Below are 16895 nucleotides of genomic sequence, written 5' to 3'. Positions count from 1 at the left end.
ACTGAATTTTAAAAGCATCCTGTTGGGTTCTTTTAAAGCTTTGATATTCTGTCAGTAGATCAGAATCTAGTCTCCTATTAGGTTTCTAATTTAACACACTCTCTGTTCACTATGACAACTATTCTGGTTTGTGCAATGCTGGATTAGAGAAACTGTCTCCACATGTGTGTCTTGAACATAGACAGTAATGCTGTGCAAGCTCCACAGTCCACTCACATGGAACACCTTCCAAGACCAGGACCAGAAAGGGTCCAAAGCGTGTTCTTATTCCAGAAAAATCTGTTCATGGAAGGACCCCGTACAGTTTTAGTTACTTCAGGGATTTATTTTAGAGGGATTTATCCTTGCCCTCTCCTCTGATACACCTGAACTGCCTGTCCTGGGGTTTGTTTAGCCCAACTAGCAACAGAGCAGTTCTCACTGGAAGCCTGACCTTCTGCAGCATTTCACTATCTCATACATGCAGTGGTATTATGGCTTAGTATAGTCTAAAGTATAAAATGCATTTCATCATCATGTTATTTGTCTTTGGACAAAAACATTCAGATTCAAATCTACTAAAATTAAGTTTCAGGGTTTGGGGGGATGGGAGAGGCTTTTGTTTTTAAAAAACAAAACAAACCAAACAAAAAAAACCCCACACCTAAAAAAACCCCAAACCTCTTTTAGGAAACGTTGCTTCTTAGATAACAAAAATCTCTCTGACATAACAAAAATCGAAGTTAGGGTATCACTTGGCCAAACTCTCTCTCAGGCCAGACGTCTGGTTCTGCACAATTTTCAAGGAGATTTGCTGTGATGTTGCAGTTCACATTTACCAGTTAAACAGTAAATGCTAACTCAGCTTTGACTTCCCCAGCAATCCTCTCCCACTTACCCTGGAAAACTGAGAGCTGCTTTAAATCTTGAACATTTTGACTAATGCTTACAGAAATCATTCATTTCCCTGCTGATACAGCTATGCCTGTGTTTTCTAAAGGACCCAAGAGGCATTCCTGACAAATGGTCCCATCTCTTTCGTCCCAGATACTAACCTACTGGTATTTGCATGGAGAAAACAGAGCCAGATGCCACAGCACCAATTCTAAAGCAATTATTCCTATTTCTTTTTCTTAAGTTGATTTTAAAAGATTGCAACCCCACTCTACAGTCAACAAATACATAGCTTGGAAAAATACAGAGTGTATATTATATTTAAGCATATGCAAGATAAGAGGAAATGGAGTTTTAAAAGCATCTCAAGTAGCTGCCCTGTTGTTTTTCAAATCAAAATGCACCAGCAGAAAAGTGAGAGGAAGGTGTCTGCTAGTGGAAAATAAATGGTGGGATTAGAGCCCTCAGCATGAACGCATTATTCTTATTTATTATTCGCCAGCCCCCATACTGTGAAATGAACCGCAGATGACAGGTGCTTTTTCTCCATTGATTAATAACGTGCAAACCATACGCTCTGCGTTCAAATTTATTCTATGCAATCACCATATTCTGTCAAAGGGATTTTCTTTGCTAGCATAGGAAATGGGGGCCAAGTGCCGTAATCCTCATTCAGGCAAGGGTCTCTGCGTTTCAGGGGGAGTTTGCAGGAGCAGCGCTTAACGAGAGTGGGATTCAGCTCTATTTTCAAAAGCATGCTGAGACAAATGACAACTAACACTGGCAGGAGGTATGCTGAAATCCAGGAGGGAAACTGCACTAGAGGGATGTTATGGGACTCTCCTTACAGACAGACAGGTCCTTCATTAAGTGGGAAGCATCACTCTTCCCCATCCTGCTCGTGAGGCTCAGGGGGACAGGTGATACAGGTCCATCACACAGGAGGAAAGGGGAGGTCAAAAATCATCTGCATTTACAGAGCTTGTCTACAGGAGATGCTACTTTCACAGAGTCACAGCAAAGAAAAGACATGACCTTGGATGGAGACTTGGAGAAAGCTCACCTGGAAAAAAACCTCATTGGCAGCAAACCCTCCAAAAGGGAGGGCTTTTGGGAGTCATTCTTGCTTCTTCCCTCGAGTGTGAGCCCCACAGTACACTAAAGGGAAAGGTCCAAAGACATGTCTGAGAGGACCCTGGTAGCATTTCCTGTTCACTCTCAAGAGGCTTTAGAAAGCAGATGGCACCAGGTGATCTTCGATTTCACCAGGCACCCTTATTAGGAGCTACACTAAGCCCAGAGACCAGCGTCATCACTGCTGCCTACAAGATGCCACTAAGATGGTTTTGTGTTAGCACACGGACTTGACAACTGTACAAAACTCTTCCACTAAAGTCTCATGACAATGCCATCCAACAGGAACTTTTTTTTTTTTTTTAAGTTTTCATAAAACTTCCAAGAAGTTATACTGGTAGGAAGGTATCACATGATCTTTGACAGGGCAGCTAACAGATAGATTTCTTTCATGCTTCTAACAGCTCTACATGATTCAGGAACACAAAAACAAAGCCAGAGCAAGAAAGAGTCAGCAAGGCCTTACACACTTTAAGGGCACACCCTTCCAGACAGAGAGAGGCTACTCTCCAAGGCATCCACTCTGAGCCAGTTTCTTCAATGGGAGGAGACATTTAAGAGATTAATCCCGGCTGGCGCTCCTGTAACAGCACTGAGATGGCACTGCCTGTGTGTCTCTGTCCCTGACTTTTGGGGCTGGATCCGCCAGAGCCTTGTGCTATTATGGGACCACCTCAGCCATGCATCCTGCCTGAGGGTCCTGTGCTGTGCTTTTGGAGATGGGCTAGCTCACCAACAGAGAGCTAAGGAAATACAGAGTGAGCTTCTGCCTTTCGTACAGGGCTGTGCAGACACCTTCCAGTACCTAAAGGGGGCTTACAGGAAAGAGGGGGAGAAACTCTTCACCAGGGTCTGTTGCAATAACACAAGGGGTAGTGGTTTTAAAATAGGAGGCAGATTTAGACTGGACATCAGGAAGAAATTTTTCACAATGGGGGTAGTGGAATACTGGAACAGGTTGCCCAGAGAGGTGGTGGATGGCCCCATCCCTGGAAACATTCAAGGCCAGGTTGGACGGGGCTCTGGGCAACCTGATCTGGTTGGAGATGTCCCTGCTCCTTGCAGAGGGGTTGGACTAGATGACCTTTGAAGGTCCCTTCTAACCCTAACCGTTCTATGATCTTTTTACGTCCACCACAGACCACTAGTAGTAGCCCAGGAACTGCCCATGAGGTTTGTTTGTTTTTTTTCCTTTCCACATCATTGAAAACAAAGCTATTTAGGCACTGCTTCCTTTCCAAAAATTTAGAAACAGTTGTTTTCAAAAAATAAGGTGACTCTCAAATCAGTACTGCATCTTTAAAATCTGTGCTAGGAAACAATCCCATTTTCCTTTCTTGTTGCGACCAAGACAATTGATTTGCTTAAGCCTTTGTCAGCTCTAACTAAACAAACCATTTTCCTACTTTATATGCAATGTCAGATTTGAGTAAAAGTCACAAAAGCAGTTTTTGTAAAAAGTGGCCTTTACAGGCTGGGAACTTGGAGCCTGTTGGAAACATATGAACAGTTCAAGACTTCAAAACCAGGGAGCTTGTAGTGTGATTAAAGATATTGACCCAGCATGTCAAGGCTACTGCCCTATTCATCAACTTTTTACTTTGAAGATTTCTAGCATTTAGTAAACAGTTGTACAAGTTAGGGTTGGCCTTGGATTTCACATGGCCTTGTACATATAGCAGCTATGCAACATTGGAAAACAACATTTGACAAGAGATGATGGAAGTTTTAAAGAGTCATGGACATGCCACAAAAAGCACCTTTCAATCCTAACAGTTTCACAATCAAAATTAATGTTCATGTGAAAAACAATCGGCTGATAGTAACCTGTCCTGACTGGCCTGACTCATTTAGGACTTAATAATTTGCATTTATATGGATGCTGGTTATCCAAATTGGGACTTACTTTGATCTCCTTTTTCTCTCCCAATAGCTATTCACCTACTAACAACCTGATGGTGTATTGTATCAGACTAAAAGCATATATCAATCTGACCAGTCACCACTAGCATATCTCCTTTCTGCACTGTGATAAGTCTCTGCAGCAGACTACTTTGACAGCAATTTATTTATGCATTTTATGGATTTCTCCTGCCAGTTATCGCCTTTAGAATCTCAATGGGTGTGTTTGCATGCCCAAAGCTGTGGTGCCATCAGCATCCCTGGCTCCTTGACACAAAGGATTAAATCCTGGCAGGAGCACATGGTCCACATGGCTGCTCTACGCACCAGCCTCTTTTCCCAGGAGCAATGGGACTGATCGCTAAAGACCCTATAATTCCTTGACAGTGATGGCCTTGCAACAGCTCTACAGAGGACAAAAACTAGCAGATCTCTTACTGTCCCATCCCTTCTAGTCAAATTGCGCATGGAAAATTGGAATTCCTCAGGCATTTGGGTTCTCAAATCCCTGCCCTGCCTCCATGGCCTGAATCACAACAGTTCTGCTACAGAATATGACACAGCCAGCAATGATATTTTACTTCCTTGGGATTCTTAAACAGTCAGTGGTGTCACTTCTCACTGCAACAGCAATATGAAACCCAAATCCTGAGTGCCTGCCGCTTGCCCTGTGCGTAGCAGTACTGCACGCTGAGGGGCTATTTTCCTCAGTAAGATGAGCATATTTTGACCAGCAGTTTAATCACAAAAGACTGCATTTTACCACTAGAAAGAGCTGACTGGACTGCCTGGACCTTTGAGACAGCATAGTCCTTTAGTGTGTCTGGCCTACAGAGCTGTCAATTATTTTTTAATGCTGTAGAAGTCTTTTTAATACAGACAAAAAAAAAAATCAGGTCCAGCAGATAGACTGTCACATGTTCCTCTAGGAAAATGAATAAACGTATGACCTCTATACCAATAAGAGATGCGATTTATTCCAAGTAGCAGCAGTAGTGAGGTGTGACGTTGCTTCTCTTCTCCCAGCAGAGGACAAAGAGGAAGAGGAGAGAGGCAGCTCTGCACGCCATGGCTTCCTCATCAGAAACACACACAATCCTGAAGTGGTATCCTTGAAACATCGCTGTATTCTCAGCTAACCATAGCTAATATGACTTTTCTTAAAGAAATCATTTCTGTTTAAGCTAGGCTTTATCACAACATTTATTTTATCCTGAAGAGTTTTTGATTTTACAGTATTCTTGAGACTATCAGGATTTTATATTTAGAGAACCTGCATATTGAGATTTTGTCATTTGGGCCTGTTGATTGGATCCCAGGGAATTATCCACATTTGAGCTCCACTTGCCTACGGCCAAATACACTAATTCCACTTCCAAATGTATGTGTCTTGCTTGGCAGCTCAGCCTCTGTGCTAGATTACCTCTACCTACAATTTAATTAAAAAATAATCACCCTTCGCTTCACTCATCTGGGACCGACTGCTGTGAAACACACACGCATACACAATCTGCTACTTACGTGATACACTTTGCTGGACAGAATGAGCACGGAAAAGGCTCGGAGGAGTTTTCCTGCCGAGCCTTTTTAACAAATGATCACGTTCGTTCACGCTGAGGGAGAGAAAAAAAAATACCAGTGAGTAACCAGGTAATTTCAAGGTAACAGTCAATTATATTTGAAGTACTCAGCAGCTTTGACTTCGTCAGTATTTAAGATGGTTATATGATGAAAAATAATTTTCTTTCTTTAAACTGCACATTATCAAGAGAACTCTCTAATAACGGAAACTCCTCCTTTCTAAGGCCACTTTGTGTAAGTTTACTTTCAGTTAATCCATCCCTAATATTGCCATTATTGTGATTTCCCAATGTTTGAAGCCTACAAATTATTACAAATCATATCAGAAGTCTAACATCAAGTGACATGGAAGACTAAAAAAAAGAACATTTCTCCTTAGTATTATGTATATGAATCACAGCAGTCACAAATTGCCTTAGAGAGAAGGAGCGAAGCATTGTGGCTTAGCACATGGTGAAAGGCTTCTATCACACCTGCAAAAAAGCCTGAAACAACCAAAGGTAGGACCCATAGTTAATTCTTCTAAAGAACACACTCATTTCCACCTCCCATGCTGGAAAGCAAACTTTCTATCCAGTTTTTCATTAAAACTCCCTTTGGTTTACACAGTTCCTGTCAAAGGCCTGAAAAATTATTACTAAATTTACAGAAAGTGAAAATACAAACTTAAGGTGAAAAATACAGTACATCTGCTAAACTTGCTGTTCAGCAAGTTTAGCAAGATTTCTCACCTTAAGTACACAAATAACTAGAAACACACTCTACTCTGATTTTTATTAAAAACATGACTCATTTAATCAAGATCTTTATGCCCAGAATAAACAAACAATGGGTAAGATCCTAACCTTTCAAAGCACTCAATTATGTATGCAAGTCCTGCTAAGTTCAGTGGGGTTTTAAAATAATGTAGGTGTCCAAATCTCCTTGCACCGGAGCCTCAAATAACTGTTAGAGATCAGATTATTTTGAAAAAGATATTACAGTTTATTTTAATTAAAAGTTCCTGTGCTGTTGGGTTGCTTTTTTCCAATCTCACCCTTGTTTCTACCACTGAGATGGAGCCAGTGCATAGAAGGGATCTGTCTGCTAGGGCAGCTCCTTGCGGTGTCTTTATCCCATTTGCACCACATTTACACCGCGTTTCCATTTTCACAGCCTGCTTGTTCTTTCACATCTTTATTCACCAGCAGTAATTCCACTGGTTGTGCTGCAAACATGGATACACATCTGAATGCCAACATTGATATATTTCTTGGATTAGATTACAAATTCACATACATTCAGTATATGGAATGGAAATCCCAGCAAGCACAGCTGCTGCTGTCAACAAGCTTACAACAGCTTTAAACAAACAACTCCCTTTCATTGAAGCAGTTTTCTAACTTCAAACAAGAAAGAAACCAAAGAATCTCTGACATGCCTATAACACATAATCCAGCCACGCAGGCTTATATTCCACTTAATAGTCCATTAGGGTAATATTCATGCTCACAGTCCTGTTCAGTGCATAATGAGATGTCCATGAAAGAAAAGGAGGAAGCCTTCTCTTTTTCACGTGGTCTCTAAGCTCAGACACCCGAACTAGAAAATTGTACAGTCTATGGACCTCTCCTTAAAATATTTACAAACTATCAACATTTTCAGACTGCCTCTTCCCCTCCTTCTGTTAGCACCACAGAATCACAGCTGCAACAGAAATGCCAGGTTACTTTCCCTGTCTGCAATCAGTAGTATTCCTTCAAAATATATATATTTTTTTTTTTTTTTTAAAAGGTAACAGATTTGAAAGCAAAACTACAGATACCAACTGAGACTGCCAAAGAACCTTTAAGAGCTCTCGAGTCATGAGATTTGCATGAGTTCAAAGAAGAAAGGATCACAGATTTCCAGGAAAGCTAGGGTTACAGTATGGAATCTTCTAAAAATCTTGGAAGATCCAACTTGTTAAAAACCCAAGGACCATCTGGCTGGAAAAAAAAAAATCAACTACATACACAAAGAAGTGTCCAACTGCTCAAAGCAGGCAGCATAACAGAAAGCATTTACTACAAACGATCACCAGGTAAGGGGACGGCAGGCACGAAGCAAGACATGAGATTTCTCCAACCTTTAACCAGCCTGCAAAGTTGAGAGCCTGCAGATCCAACTACTACTAGCGCACGTGCAAACCAGCAATGCTGCGTTGTGCAACCTCCTGCTGATTGCGGGGGACTGCTAGGTAACTTCTAAGTCCACTGACTGGTAAGTGTAGCAAAACACTAAAGCTACCACTGTTCTGTGAATGGCAGAAGTGGAATATTTGCTCATCTTCTGCAAGTGAAGAAGAAAATATAGGTAGGGTCTTTCCCATCTTGTTAGGAGAATTGGAGGGTAGTTTTGGACAGATGGCTTAAAAAAAAAAAAAAAAGAATCTTAAACCGATAAAAAAATATTTGTTCTAAGGGACAAATAAGCAACATCTGCCACAAAATTCTGACACCGAGAATGGAATTAACCACAGCAGCAAAAGGCATTGGGAAGAAATTCTTCATCTGCCTGTCTACCACCACACAGTAACAGATGAAGCACAGGATGGTCTCTGCTACAGGCCAGTAACGGTCACCTCCTCAGGCCTCTGCATGCAACGCACAGAGGAAAGCATGCTGTCAAGGGAATTCCGAACACAAGTGACATGCTGCAGCTCTAAGGAAGCCAAAGCTAGACTATCTTCTATGTTGCTAATTATAATCAACAATTTCAAAACTGAAGTGACACCTGATTTTCCCATTTGGGAAAAAATACTGGAGCCTATCTCTGCAGAGAAATAGAAACTCACAGCAGAACTACAGCATTTATGGTTTAAGTACAAGGAATGATGAAAGAGACTATAGGTCAAGACTAGTCAAGTACTATAAAACGAGCTTTCAATACATAGAGATAAATACAACATAGCTCTTCAGAAATGGATGAATATTTGACTTATTAACAGATATTAGATCTCCCAATACAAGCCCTGAAAGAAAAGCGAAGTTAAGTGGGTTTCTTAACTAAAGTGTCTGCACTGATACCAAGTGAGTCCCTGCTTTCAAAAAAGGTTTTTGTCTGCTACCAACAGATAAAGTGAAGACTTCTCAGTCTTCCTCACACTTTGATGCAAAACTAATTACGACATCAGACTTGCAGGCACCAGGTTACGCCTTGCTCACAGAAATACTGCTTGTAAATCAATCCCAAACATTAGCCATGACTTTAAGTGTTCATTCTGACTTCCAGTGACTCAGTCAGAGCCTAAATCCTCCCATGAGGTTTAAGGATGGCATCTTAAGATGCATAAACGCAAAAGGATAAGAGATCATGACATCATACTCTGAATATTAGATATAGCTGTGTTCACACTTGGGAACCTAAAAAATGGTGTCAGAATGGAAAAAAATCACAAACCCAGACATCCTTATGGGAGTCAGTGACCTGGAAAGTGACAGTGAAATATGCTTAAATTGGTTAGTTAGTGACCTCGGAAGGGATAAGAGAGAGAGACCATCTATCTCTAATTATACAAAGGACCAAGGACACAGATAAAATGCTTTGAACTAAACAAAACAAATAGTAGCTTAAAGCAAAAACTATAAAAAATGTCCCAATTTATAGGGTTACTATAAAAAAAGGATTAAAAAAAAATCATTACTCAAGTAATCTGAAATCAGATTCAGTTGCTATCAATAATAAAGAATACCTTGTGTCAGGAATATCTTTGTTGCAATGGCTTCCTAATAGGGTCAGGATGGCTTCTGTCTGCCTGGAAGTCTGTGTGCTAACAACATTACAGGAATTCATTAAGTGAATGACAAATCAAAAGGTAAATGAAAGGCAACATGCTATTTCATAACAGTATCTGCCATTTCATGAATAAAATGACACTTCCATTTTCCTATCTGAATTGCTCTAAGGTGTCAACAGAGACCTCCATTTTATTTTTGTGTTCCCTTCTTCTCATCCCTCACAAAAGCAAACAGCCCTTAAATGCAGGCAACAAACATCTGGCTTTACACATTCAAATAAGGTGCATCAAAACAAACAGAATAATTCAAAGCTGACCACAAGGTCCCACTGGCTCATTTGCTCAAGTAATTAAAAAAAGATGAGCTTCACCACCAATTAACCTACTGTGCACTAATTAGCGTTAATGAGGATTTGCAGTACTTGGTATAGCTTGACCCAGAACATCCTCCTGAGTCCACTAATTGGCTGGTGACAACAGCAGGGCTCACAAAGAAGGGAAGGTTAAAGTAGATGCAGGTGTCTCTTAAAATTGGATCTTCCCTGAGAAAACACACACATAGTCCAGTTAAAAAAAAAAAGTAATTCAGAGCCCCCTTTCTCTTGCAAGAATTGAACTCTTAAGAAATGAGTTTGTGTTTTGTTATGAGAGGAGATAGAGAGCACAGATACGCCAAATGAGCAAAGACATTGGTTGCCATTGGTTTTAACTTGCTGTCCCTTCTGCATTATTCAGAATTCAGTCAGCTACACGTATATGAAATGATTTGGTTTTGCTGGGTTTGTTTCTGCTTTTCCACTTTCTAGAAGAAAGAACTGAGCTACTAGTGAAGCCTTACCAGGGCTGCTAAAGATCACACAAATAAAACAAAGAAGTACATACCTTAGCTGCTATGCCTCTGCCTTAAAAGCACGCAAAAAATCTGTGGCAGAGGCATGGCTCTTCAGTACGAGATACCAAGCATCCATGAGTAAGCCCAGAGAGCAAAACACGTACGTCCATGTGTAAGCCCAGAGGACAAGACAGCATGCAGCTGTTTTTTCTGTCATCTGAACGGCTATGAACCCCCTCACCCTACTGCCTGCAGGTACAGACTCACTGTTTCCTTTATGCTACGGTGCTGCTCCCGCATTTAGCAACAGGTTGTACAGCTTGGTTTAGAACAGAAAACCCTCCAAAGCTTAGGCTGAAATTCTGCCCGTAACCCCACAGCCTCCCTCCTACCCATATGCATTTTCAAATGGAGCAGCAGATAAACCCTTGTTCAGCCTCTTTCTTTCCACTGTCACACACTCTGTTAAACACCTTGTTGCCTGAGAAACCCTGACTGGCCTGCATTCCGCTCCTGTTGGAAGAAATGTCTTGCAACGCCTTATCCTTGCACTGCGACAGCAGGGAAGTACTGAGGGAAGGGAAAAGTAGTAGTTTTTGCAAAATATTCAATGTGGCTAAACAAAACGTAGAAGATCAGGAAGTTTCTGTCCCTGTCATCTTTAGCTGTGGATTAGATTTTGAGGGGAGAAGAGGATACTGTTCTCTCCCTTTTAAAAATATAGAATTAAAACATAATAATGGATTCTTCCATACATTCCAAACTGTAAGTTACACAAAAGTTTGCTGTTTCTTTGTTGACAGGTTTGTCACCAAAAGTTACATCACCATAAAATAATGGAAAGCAAGAAAAAAGGTTGGAAACAGACAGACCTCTCCAGCTTTGATCAATCCTAACCACCAAACCATTTACAAGCCAACTGTTGATTTTCATCTCAGTCTCTTGGTTCTCAAACTCCATTAAGTTTCTTCTAAAGAAGAACCACAGGTTCAAGTACTATGACTTCTCCTCCAGTATGACCTTGCAGAGGGGACTCAGATCCCCCTCCAGCTGCTAGAAGGCACCAAGTATTCATGAGGATTTATTCACAAGTTCCATCTCTGACATTTCATGTAGTGTAACGGTGCTTAAAGGCTTACAGCAGTCATGGTCCCCTGGACAAAGAGCGAGTACCATAATCCAGGCAGAGTATGCAGCCACGCCTCTGTAATTGGCCAAAGGAGACCTATTTTTCTTCCCCAGACACTCCTTGCTGGCTGAGTGCACTCCCCCAGCACAGCTGCAGACCTTGGTTTAACTTGTTCTCTTTCAGTTTAGACTCAAATGCATTACTTGAATTTGCATAGGGAGTTAGAGTTACACAGTGGGTAAAGAGACGACAACTAACACAGACTCGGCATAAGGAGAATGTAAAACCAATATTCTTGCAGACCAGGAATTCAAAATTACACCATGCAAATAATCTCAGATGGAAGTCACACTAATGCTGAGGGTTCAGCAAAACTCTGGATGCTCAAATACCCAGAACAACCCAGGGCTGTGGAAGAAAGGCCTGACAGGCTGAGTGAGCAAATACACCTCCATCCTCTGGGCTTCGGAGACATCACAGAGAGGAATCACCCTCCTGCAGAACAGCTAAAGTAGCCGTGGTAGGCTTCTGCTGGTTTCTGTCTTTCCGTCCACAAAGGTGAGATGTTATTTTTGGTTATCTAGAAGTGGACTGCAGGAATGTTTTAGTATGAGGTCAATCAGGGTAGGAGGTCTCTTAATTAAAAAGGCAAACATGTATTACCAATAATGAAGCTGCAGTGTAATCAAAGGAAATCTCTGGAGCATTTCACAAGGAAGTGTCTAAGGCATATGAACGGTAAAACAAAAATCAGCATTTTCTTTGCACAGTCAGTGTCTACACACATTGCTCCTTAGTCACTCAGGATACAGCTGAAATAGAGACATCCAAATCCATGCTCCTTTTGCATTTTTCTGTAAATACTCAGCAAGTCAACAAAAACCCAGACCGTGGCTAGAAGGCCACAGGGTGACCAGGCACAAACCACAGTGAAATGAAGACAGAAACATGGCCTGTTCCACTTGCAGGCTGAGAAGTTACCTAACAGAGGTGACTCCTGCACCAAGACAACCAGGCTGTAGGGAACACCAAGTCCTTGTCGAGGGTTCAGCAATAGCGAACTCTCCAGGGAAGCCAGAGGCCTTATGCCCTGCCACACTGTAACATCTCCAGGCCTTGTCAATGCAGCGGCTTCCTTCCAGCTGCTTCCCAAGCACATATCACAGCCACAGCAGAGAAACTCCCTTTCCCTAGACAGGAGGCAACTATTTAAGGAACTTTCCTGCTTTAAGAGTTATATTTGACATTATTCAGCTAAACGTTTGTCTATTAAGTATCAAATGTGTCTGGATGTGTGGCCTGCAAGATCGACCTGGAACATACTTAAAGCAGCCACATAGTGGTGAGCTCTCCAGGCCTGCAACATGCAGTAACTAGCTCAGCTCACAGACAGCTGCAAGTCATTTATCCCGCCTGGATGTGAAAAGGTTGAGTGTCACACAACTTCAGCAGCAGCTCCATAGACATCCTTTGGAGTGACTGATGGCTAAAGCAGTTTCTGCCCTTACCAGTGGGTCAGAGAACGTGACAGTGGTCCCCACACAATCCCACTTCCTTCATCTCCTTTATCACATTGATACACAAACAGTTCAGCTGATCCAACCGAGGAAACAGGACAAAGATGGGCCAATATTATCAAGCACAGCTGATAAGGAATAGTCTGGGAAACTCTTAAGCCAGCTCTACAGCTACATCAACAAAAATCCATGGATCCATGACCCTTGCCAATGCCCTGGAGAAACACTGTTGGTACAGCTCGTGATTTCGCCTGGTAGTGTGCTTCTTGACCAGAATAGCAGATTTCCTTTCCCATTACATCTCAGAGGTTTGAATGCAGGACCTCAGCACAAAGGAGAACCTGCAGCCAGCGTGCAGCAGCAGGCCCCATGTCAGATGCATGCAAGTCTACCCATGTTGCTGCATCACCTTGTGCCACTGGTAGAACCACCATGCAACAGCAGACAGAGGCCAAGGCATGTCACAAGCTTCCGCCAGCCCTGTGTCAGCACCTGGACTGTATGTAGAGTTCTGAGACTAAATTCTCCACTCTAAGCCCACAAAATCCTCTTCAAGTTGGTCGTTGAACTTGTATGGTGAAAAATAGGTCAAAGTTTTTGCTTCGGGTTGACAAGCAAAGGTGATTTACATTTTCTTTTGTCATTAATGATGTCCTAAAGCAGAAAAGCCGAAGGGATTCCCCCTTTCCCTCCTAAAATCACTTGGACAATCCATTCTAGCCTTCATTTTTGAGGCTGTTATTCCTAAACTTCTTCCCAAGACTACTACTTTGAATCAAAGACAGTAGTACCAAGCACCTTTTAAAAATATCATCCAAAAAAAAAAAAAGCAGACACTTAAATATCATATGCTCCTCTGAAAAGCAACAACTCTGAGAAAATAACAAATGAGATCTCCTTCTGCTTAGAGTGCCTTCCATTTCTAAGAACTGCAAGCACTAAGCATGTGTTTATGCATTTCAGTACATGGTGGTAGCAAGCATCACTGTCAGCTGTCCCAAACAACACAGATTTGAAGCTGCCCAGTTTTGTCTTCAGCCTTTCCAAAATGTGGGAATTTACTATATTTAAATGTCTGAGAAGCAGAAATGTCTAAGGGCAGCTTGTTGCTTTTCAGCTATCCTTTTGGTATCAGCGCTGTTTAGGTCTTGTCTGTAAGTGCCTCACTTTGCACTTACTCTAGTGGGTGCTTGGTCATATCCTCTACAGATAAGGTGGCAATACAGTTGCAATTATAACATTCTTTTCCTACTCACTCATTTTTTCAGAAGAAATCATCTTGGAGGTTGAAGTTTTCTATGCTTGGTCTCTGCATAAAGGTGCAGGTTTTTTGTTTATTGGGTTTTGTTTGTTTTGGGGCAGGGGGGGTTGGGGTGGGTTTTTTTTTGTGGTTTTTTTTTTTTTTTAAATCAAGCTTTCTGCTTTAACAAGTCCACTTATGTACTTCAACTGAAGTTAAAATTACTTCTGTGTTCAAAAACCTCTAAACTCCTCCTATCGAGTTTTTCTTCCTTTTCTTTAGAGAAAAACAAAAATTAAAGAACAGCTCAGAGCAACAACAAAAACTGATGAACTTTGGAAGCGTCTAGTTATAATTTAAGAGGAAAGCCCAGGACATTTGGTTGATTGGCAAAAAACCAAATTGCTTTTCTTTAAGCTTTTAAGTATTTTGTAATTATCCACTAAAATTTAATATCTAGTACAACTTAGGTTTTCTCAGCCTTTCTACACCTAACTGAGTACTTTACTCTTTGCCACAAATCAGAGGCATGAAGGCAGGCTGTCCTGCCTCTCTTCCAAGACAGGGTTAGCCAGTGGAGGAGCAAAGGCCGAGGCAGACTGCTGAAGCCATTAGGCTGGAATAGTTGTTATGGAGCAGTTCTCCTGCTGTGCAGCCGGGAGGGAAGATTTCTTCTTCTCTCCCCTGTGGAGATCCCTGGTGCCCAGCCCAGTAAACTCAGGATTAGGCATCAGAGAGATTGGCCCCTTAATCTGTTTTAACTCTCATCTTGTTATGTTCTCTTTTTTTCCTAATCTTTCCTTTCAATTTACAGCTTCATTTTAGCCTTTGTGCTGATACTGTACCTCCGTCAACTTTGAGTTTGCCAGCAGATTTGATCACAGCTCTAAATCCTTCTCCAGGTCACCAGGTTTTAACCCTATTTGTGCACTGGATCTCCCTCAAGGTTACAGGATAGGCACAATCAGGATGTGAAATAATTAATTGCACTGGAGAAGGTGCATGTCAGCTTCAACTGGTTTGCGCTAGCAGCTGGGCATTTGGGTCCCTAGTGCCAGTGGGAGCAAAACAACTCCCCCTGCATTCTCCTGTCCAGCTTCTGAAACCCTCTCTGCCCTCTGCCTCCTTCCCACCCCTGCCCCACAGCCTCCCCACTGCTCAACTTGGAGCAGAATCAAACCTAATAATTACAAGTGCCTCATACATAGAGGTTAGAAGTGCTGGAAATTAACAGTACATATTAAAATGAGGAAATAAGGTGATGATTCCTTACTGATATGAGACAGGAGGGAGAGAGAAAGGGACAAGTGTAAAGTAAAACAAAATTATGCATTTTCCACCTCCTATACATGGATGTTTACCATATGGAATCAAAGAATTTTAAAAAGTCACTGATACCATTTTACGTGGGGGTTTTTTGCCAGTAAAAGGAGTCTAATATCTTTTTACTAGAAAAGCTGCACGGAAAAATTGTAAATATGCCAGTCACTTTGTTGTGTATGCTGGTGGAGAAATCTTGCCTTTCCTTCCTAGAAATGGTGTGAAGAACATCTGGAAAAATTGATAAAAAGACTCTGAAACCTCAACACCAAAATACACCTCTCCTCTCTTCAACCTCATTTTACGCTCAGCTGCACTGGATGGGCCCAATTCAGATCACAGTCATGCGTATCTTGACTAAGTAACATTGATGTCAAACACATAAATGAAACAAGAATTTGGCTCCAAACATACAATGCCATTTAATCAGTTGAAAATACAACACAGTTGGTTTCAGATAAGATTAATTGTACCTGCTGATGTGAAGGGGCCTTACTGGCATGGTCGTCTTATTCAAGTGGATGTAATTTGAAATGCATCAATAAAGAGACAAAGTGCTTTGAAACATAATGACCCCAAGCCTTCCTTCTCTTGATCTTAATGAAAAAGCTCACCTCTTCTTCGGGAACCATGAGATCAGGTCCTCAGCTCATTCATGGGTTTGTTACAAAAAGAGTTAAGTCTGTTTTAACATTTCCGCTTCTGCTGGCATGAGGCTGAGGGCTCCACCGCTCTTTGCCCCATGGCACAGCCACAAAGCCTGAGTCAGGTTTCCCATGTTCTCCTCCTGCTCCTTTCCAGGGACCTGTGGAGTGGGCAAGTCTCCATGCATACCTGTGTCAGCTCAACAACTACCCACCGGGTCACACAGCTATTGAAACGAGATAGACATCTGCCCTCAGCCACAAAATAAAACCAAAGCTAAGATAAATAAGACTGTTCGCTCTAGGGTGAGAGCTGGTCATGCACGTCTCACTAAAGCAACAGAGTTAGACTGATGAAAAGCACTTAAATGAAAGAGGATCTCCAATAGTGGGTCTCCTTGTTGAAGACAGTAATTCCTCACAGTCTCTCCACTGTGTTCCATGTACATTGAAAACCAGTATCTGTTTTATGAAATAGAGATGAAAGAAAGAGGTGGCAGCGGGCATCTGAAAACAGCAAGAGTAAAAAGGCATACTGAAAAATGCTGTGCAAAGGCACACTGCAGTGCTTCCTTGTTGCTCGCAGCTATACCTCCCTAGTTCTGTAGTCACTTCCCTTCCGCTTCGTTAAGGAAGATACACCGCCTCCCACATTTCTGAATAATTCGAAGAAATTCTTCCCAGTACTTCAGTGATGCAGGCACTTTTCTACAGCATCCCAGACAGGCTCTTCAGCTCTTCGTGAAGTACATAAATCATGAAAGCTACATTGTTCTTCGCTATCAAATAATCTAATCCCAGTCACCAACTGACGAAAAACAAAACAAACAACCAAAAAACCACTTTCTGACAATTCCAAAACAGAGAAACCTTCTGAAACAGCAAATCTACTGTCACAAAGAGGGTGCTGCACAGCTTTGCTGGCTCTCCATTAGTTGGCCAATGGACCAATAAAGTGACATAGGT

At 41.8% G+C, this 16895-nt stretch overlaps 1 protein-coding gene across 1 annotated transcript in view; it reads right to left on the bottom strand.

Moving 5' to 3' along the window:
* ATP8A2 (ATPase phospholipid transporting 8A2) overlaps nucleotides 1–16895 on the bottom strand; it is a 302400-nt gene that overhangs the window by 10579 nt on the left and 274926 nt on the right. Inside the window, exon 36 of the mRNA XM_086739502.1 lies at nucleotides 5431–5522. Within this exon, the coding sequence (XP_086595628.1) occupies nucleotides 5431–5522 (92 nt within the window). The remainder of the gene's footprint in view (nucleotides 1–5430; nucleotides 5523–16895) is intronic.

Source organism: Chlamydotis macqueenii, chromosome 1, assembly GCF_036417535.1.
Source record: "Chlamydotis macqueenii isolate bChlMac1 chromosome 1, bChlMac1.mat, whole genome shotgun sequence".
In the NCBI taxonomy this organism is placed as follows: domain Eukaryota; kingdom Metazoa; phylum Chordata; class Aves; order Otidiformes; family Otididae; genus Chlamydotis; species Chlamydotis macqueenii.
Note: the sequence above shows the minus strand (reverse complement) of the source record. Positions and strands in the feature narration are given on the sequence as shown.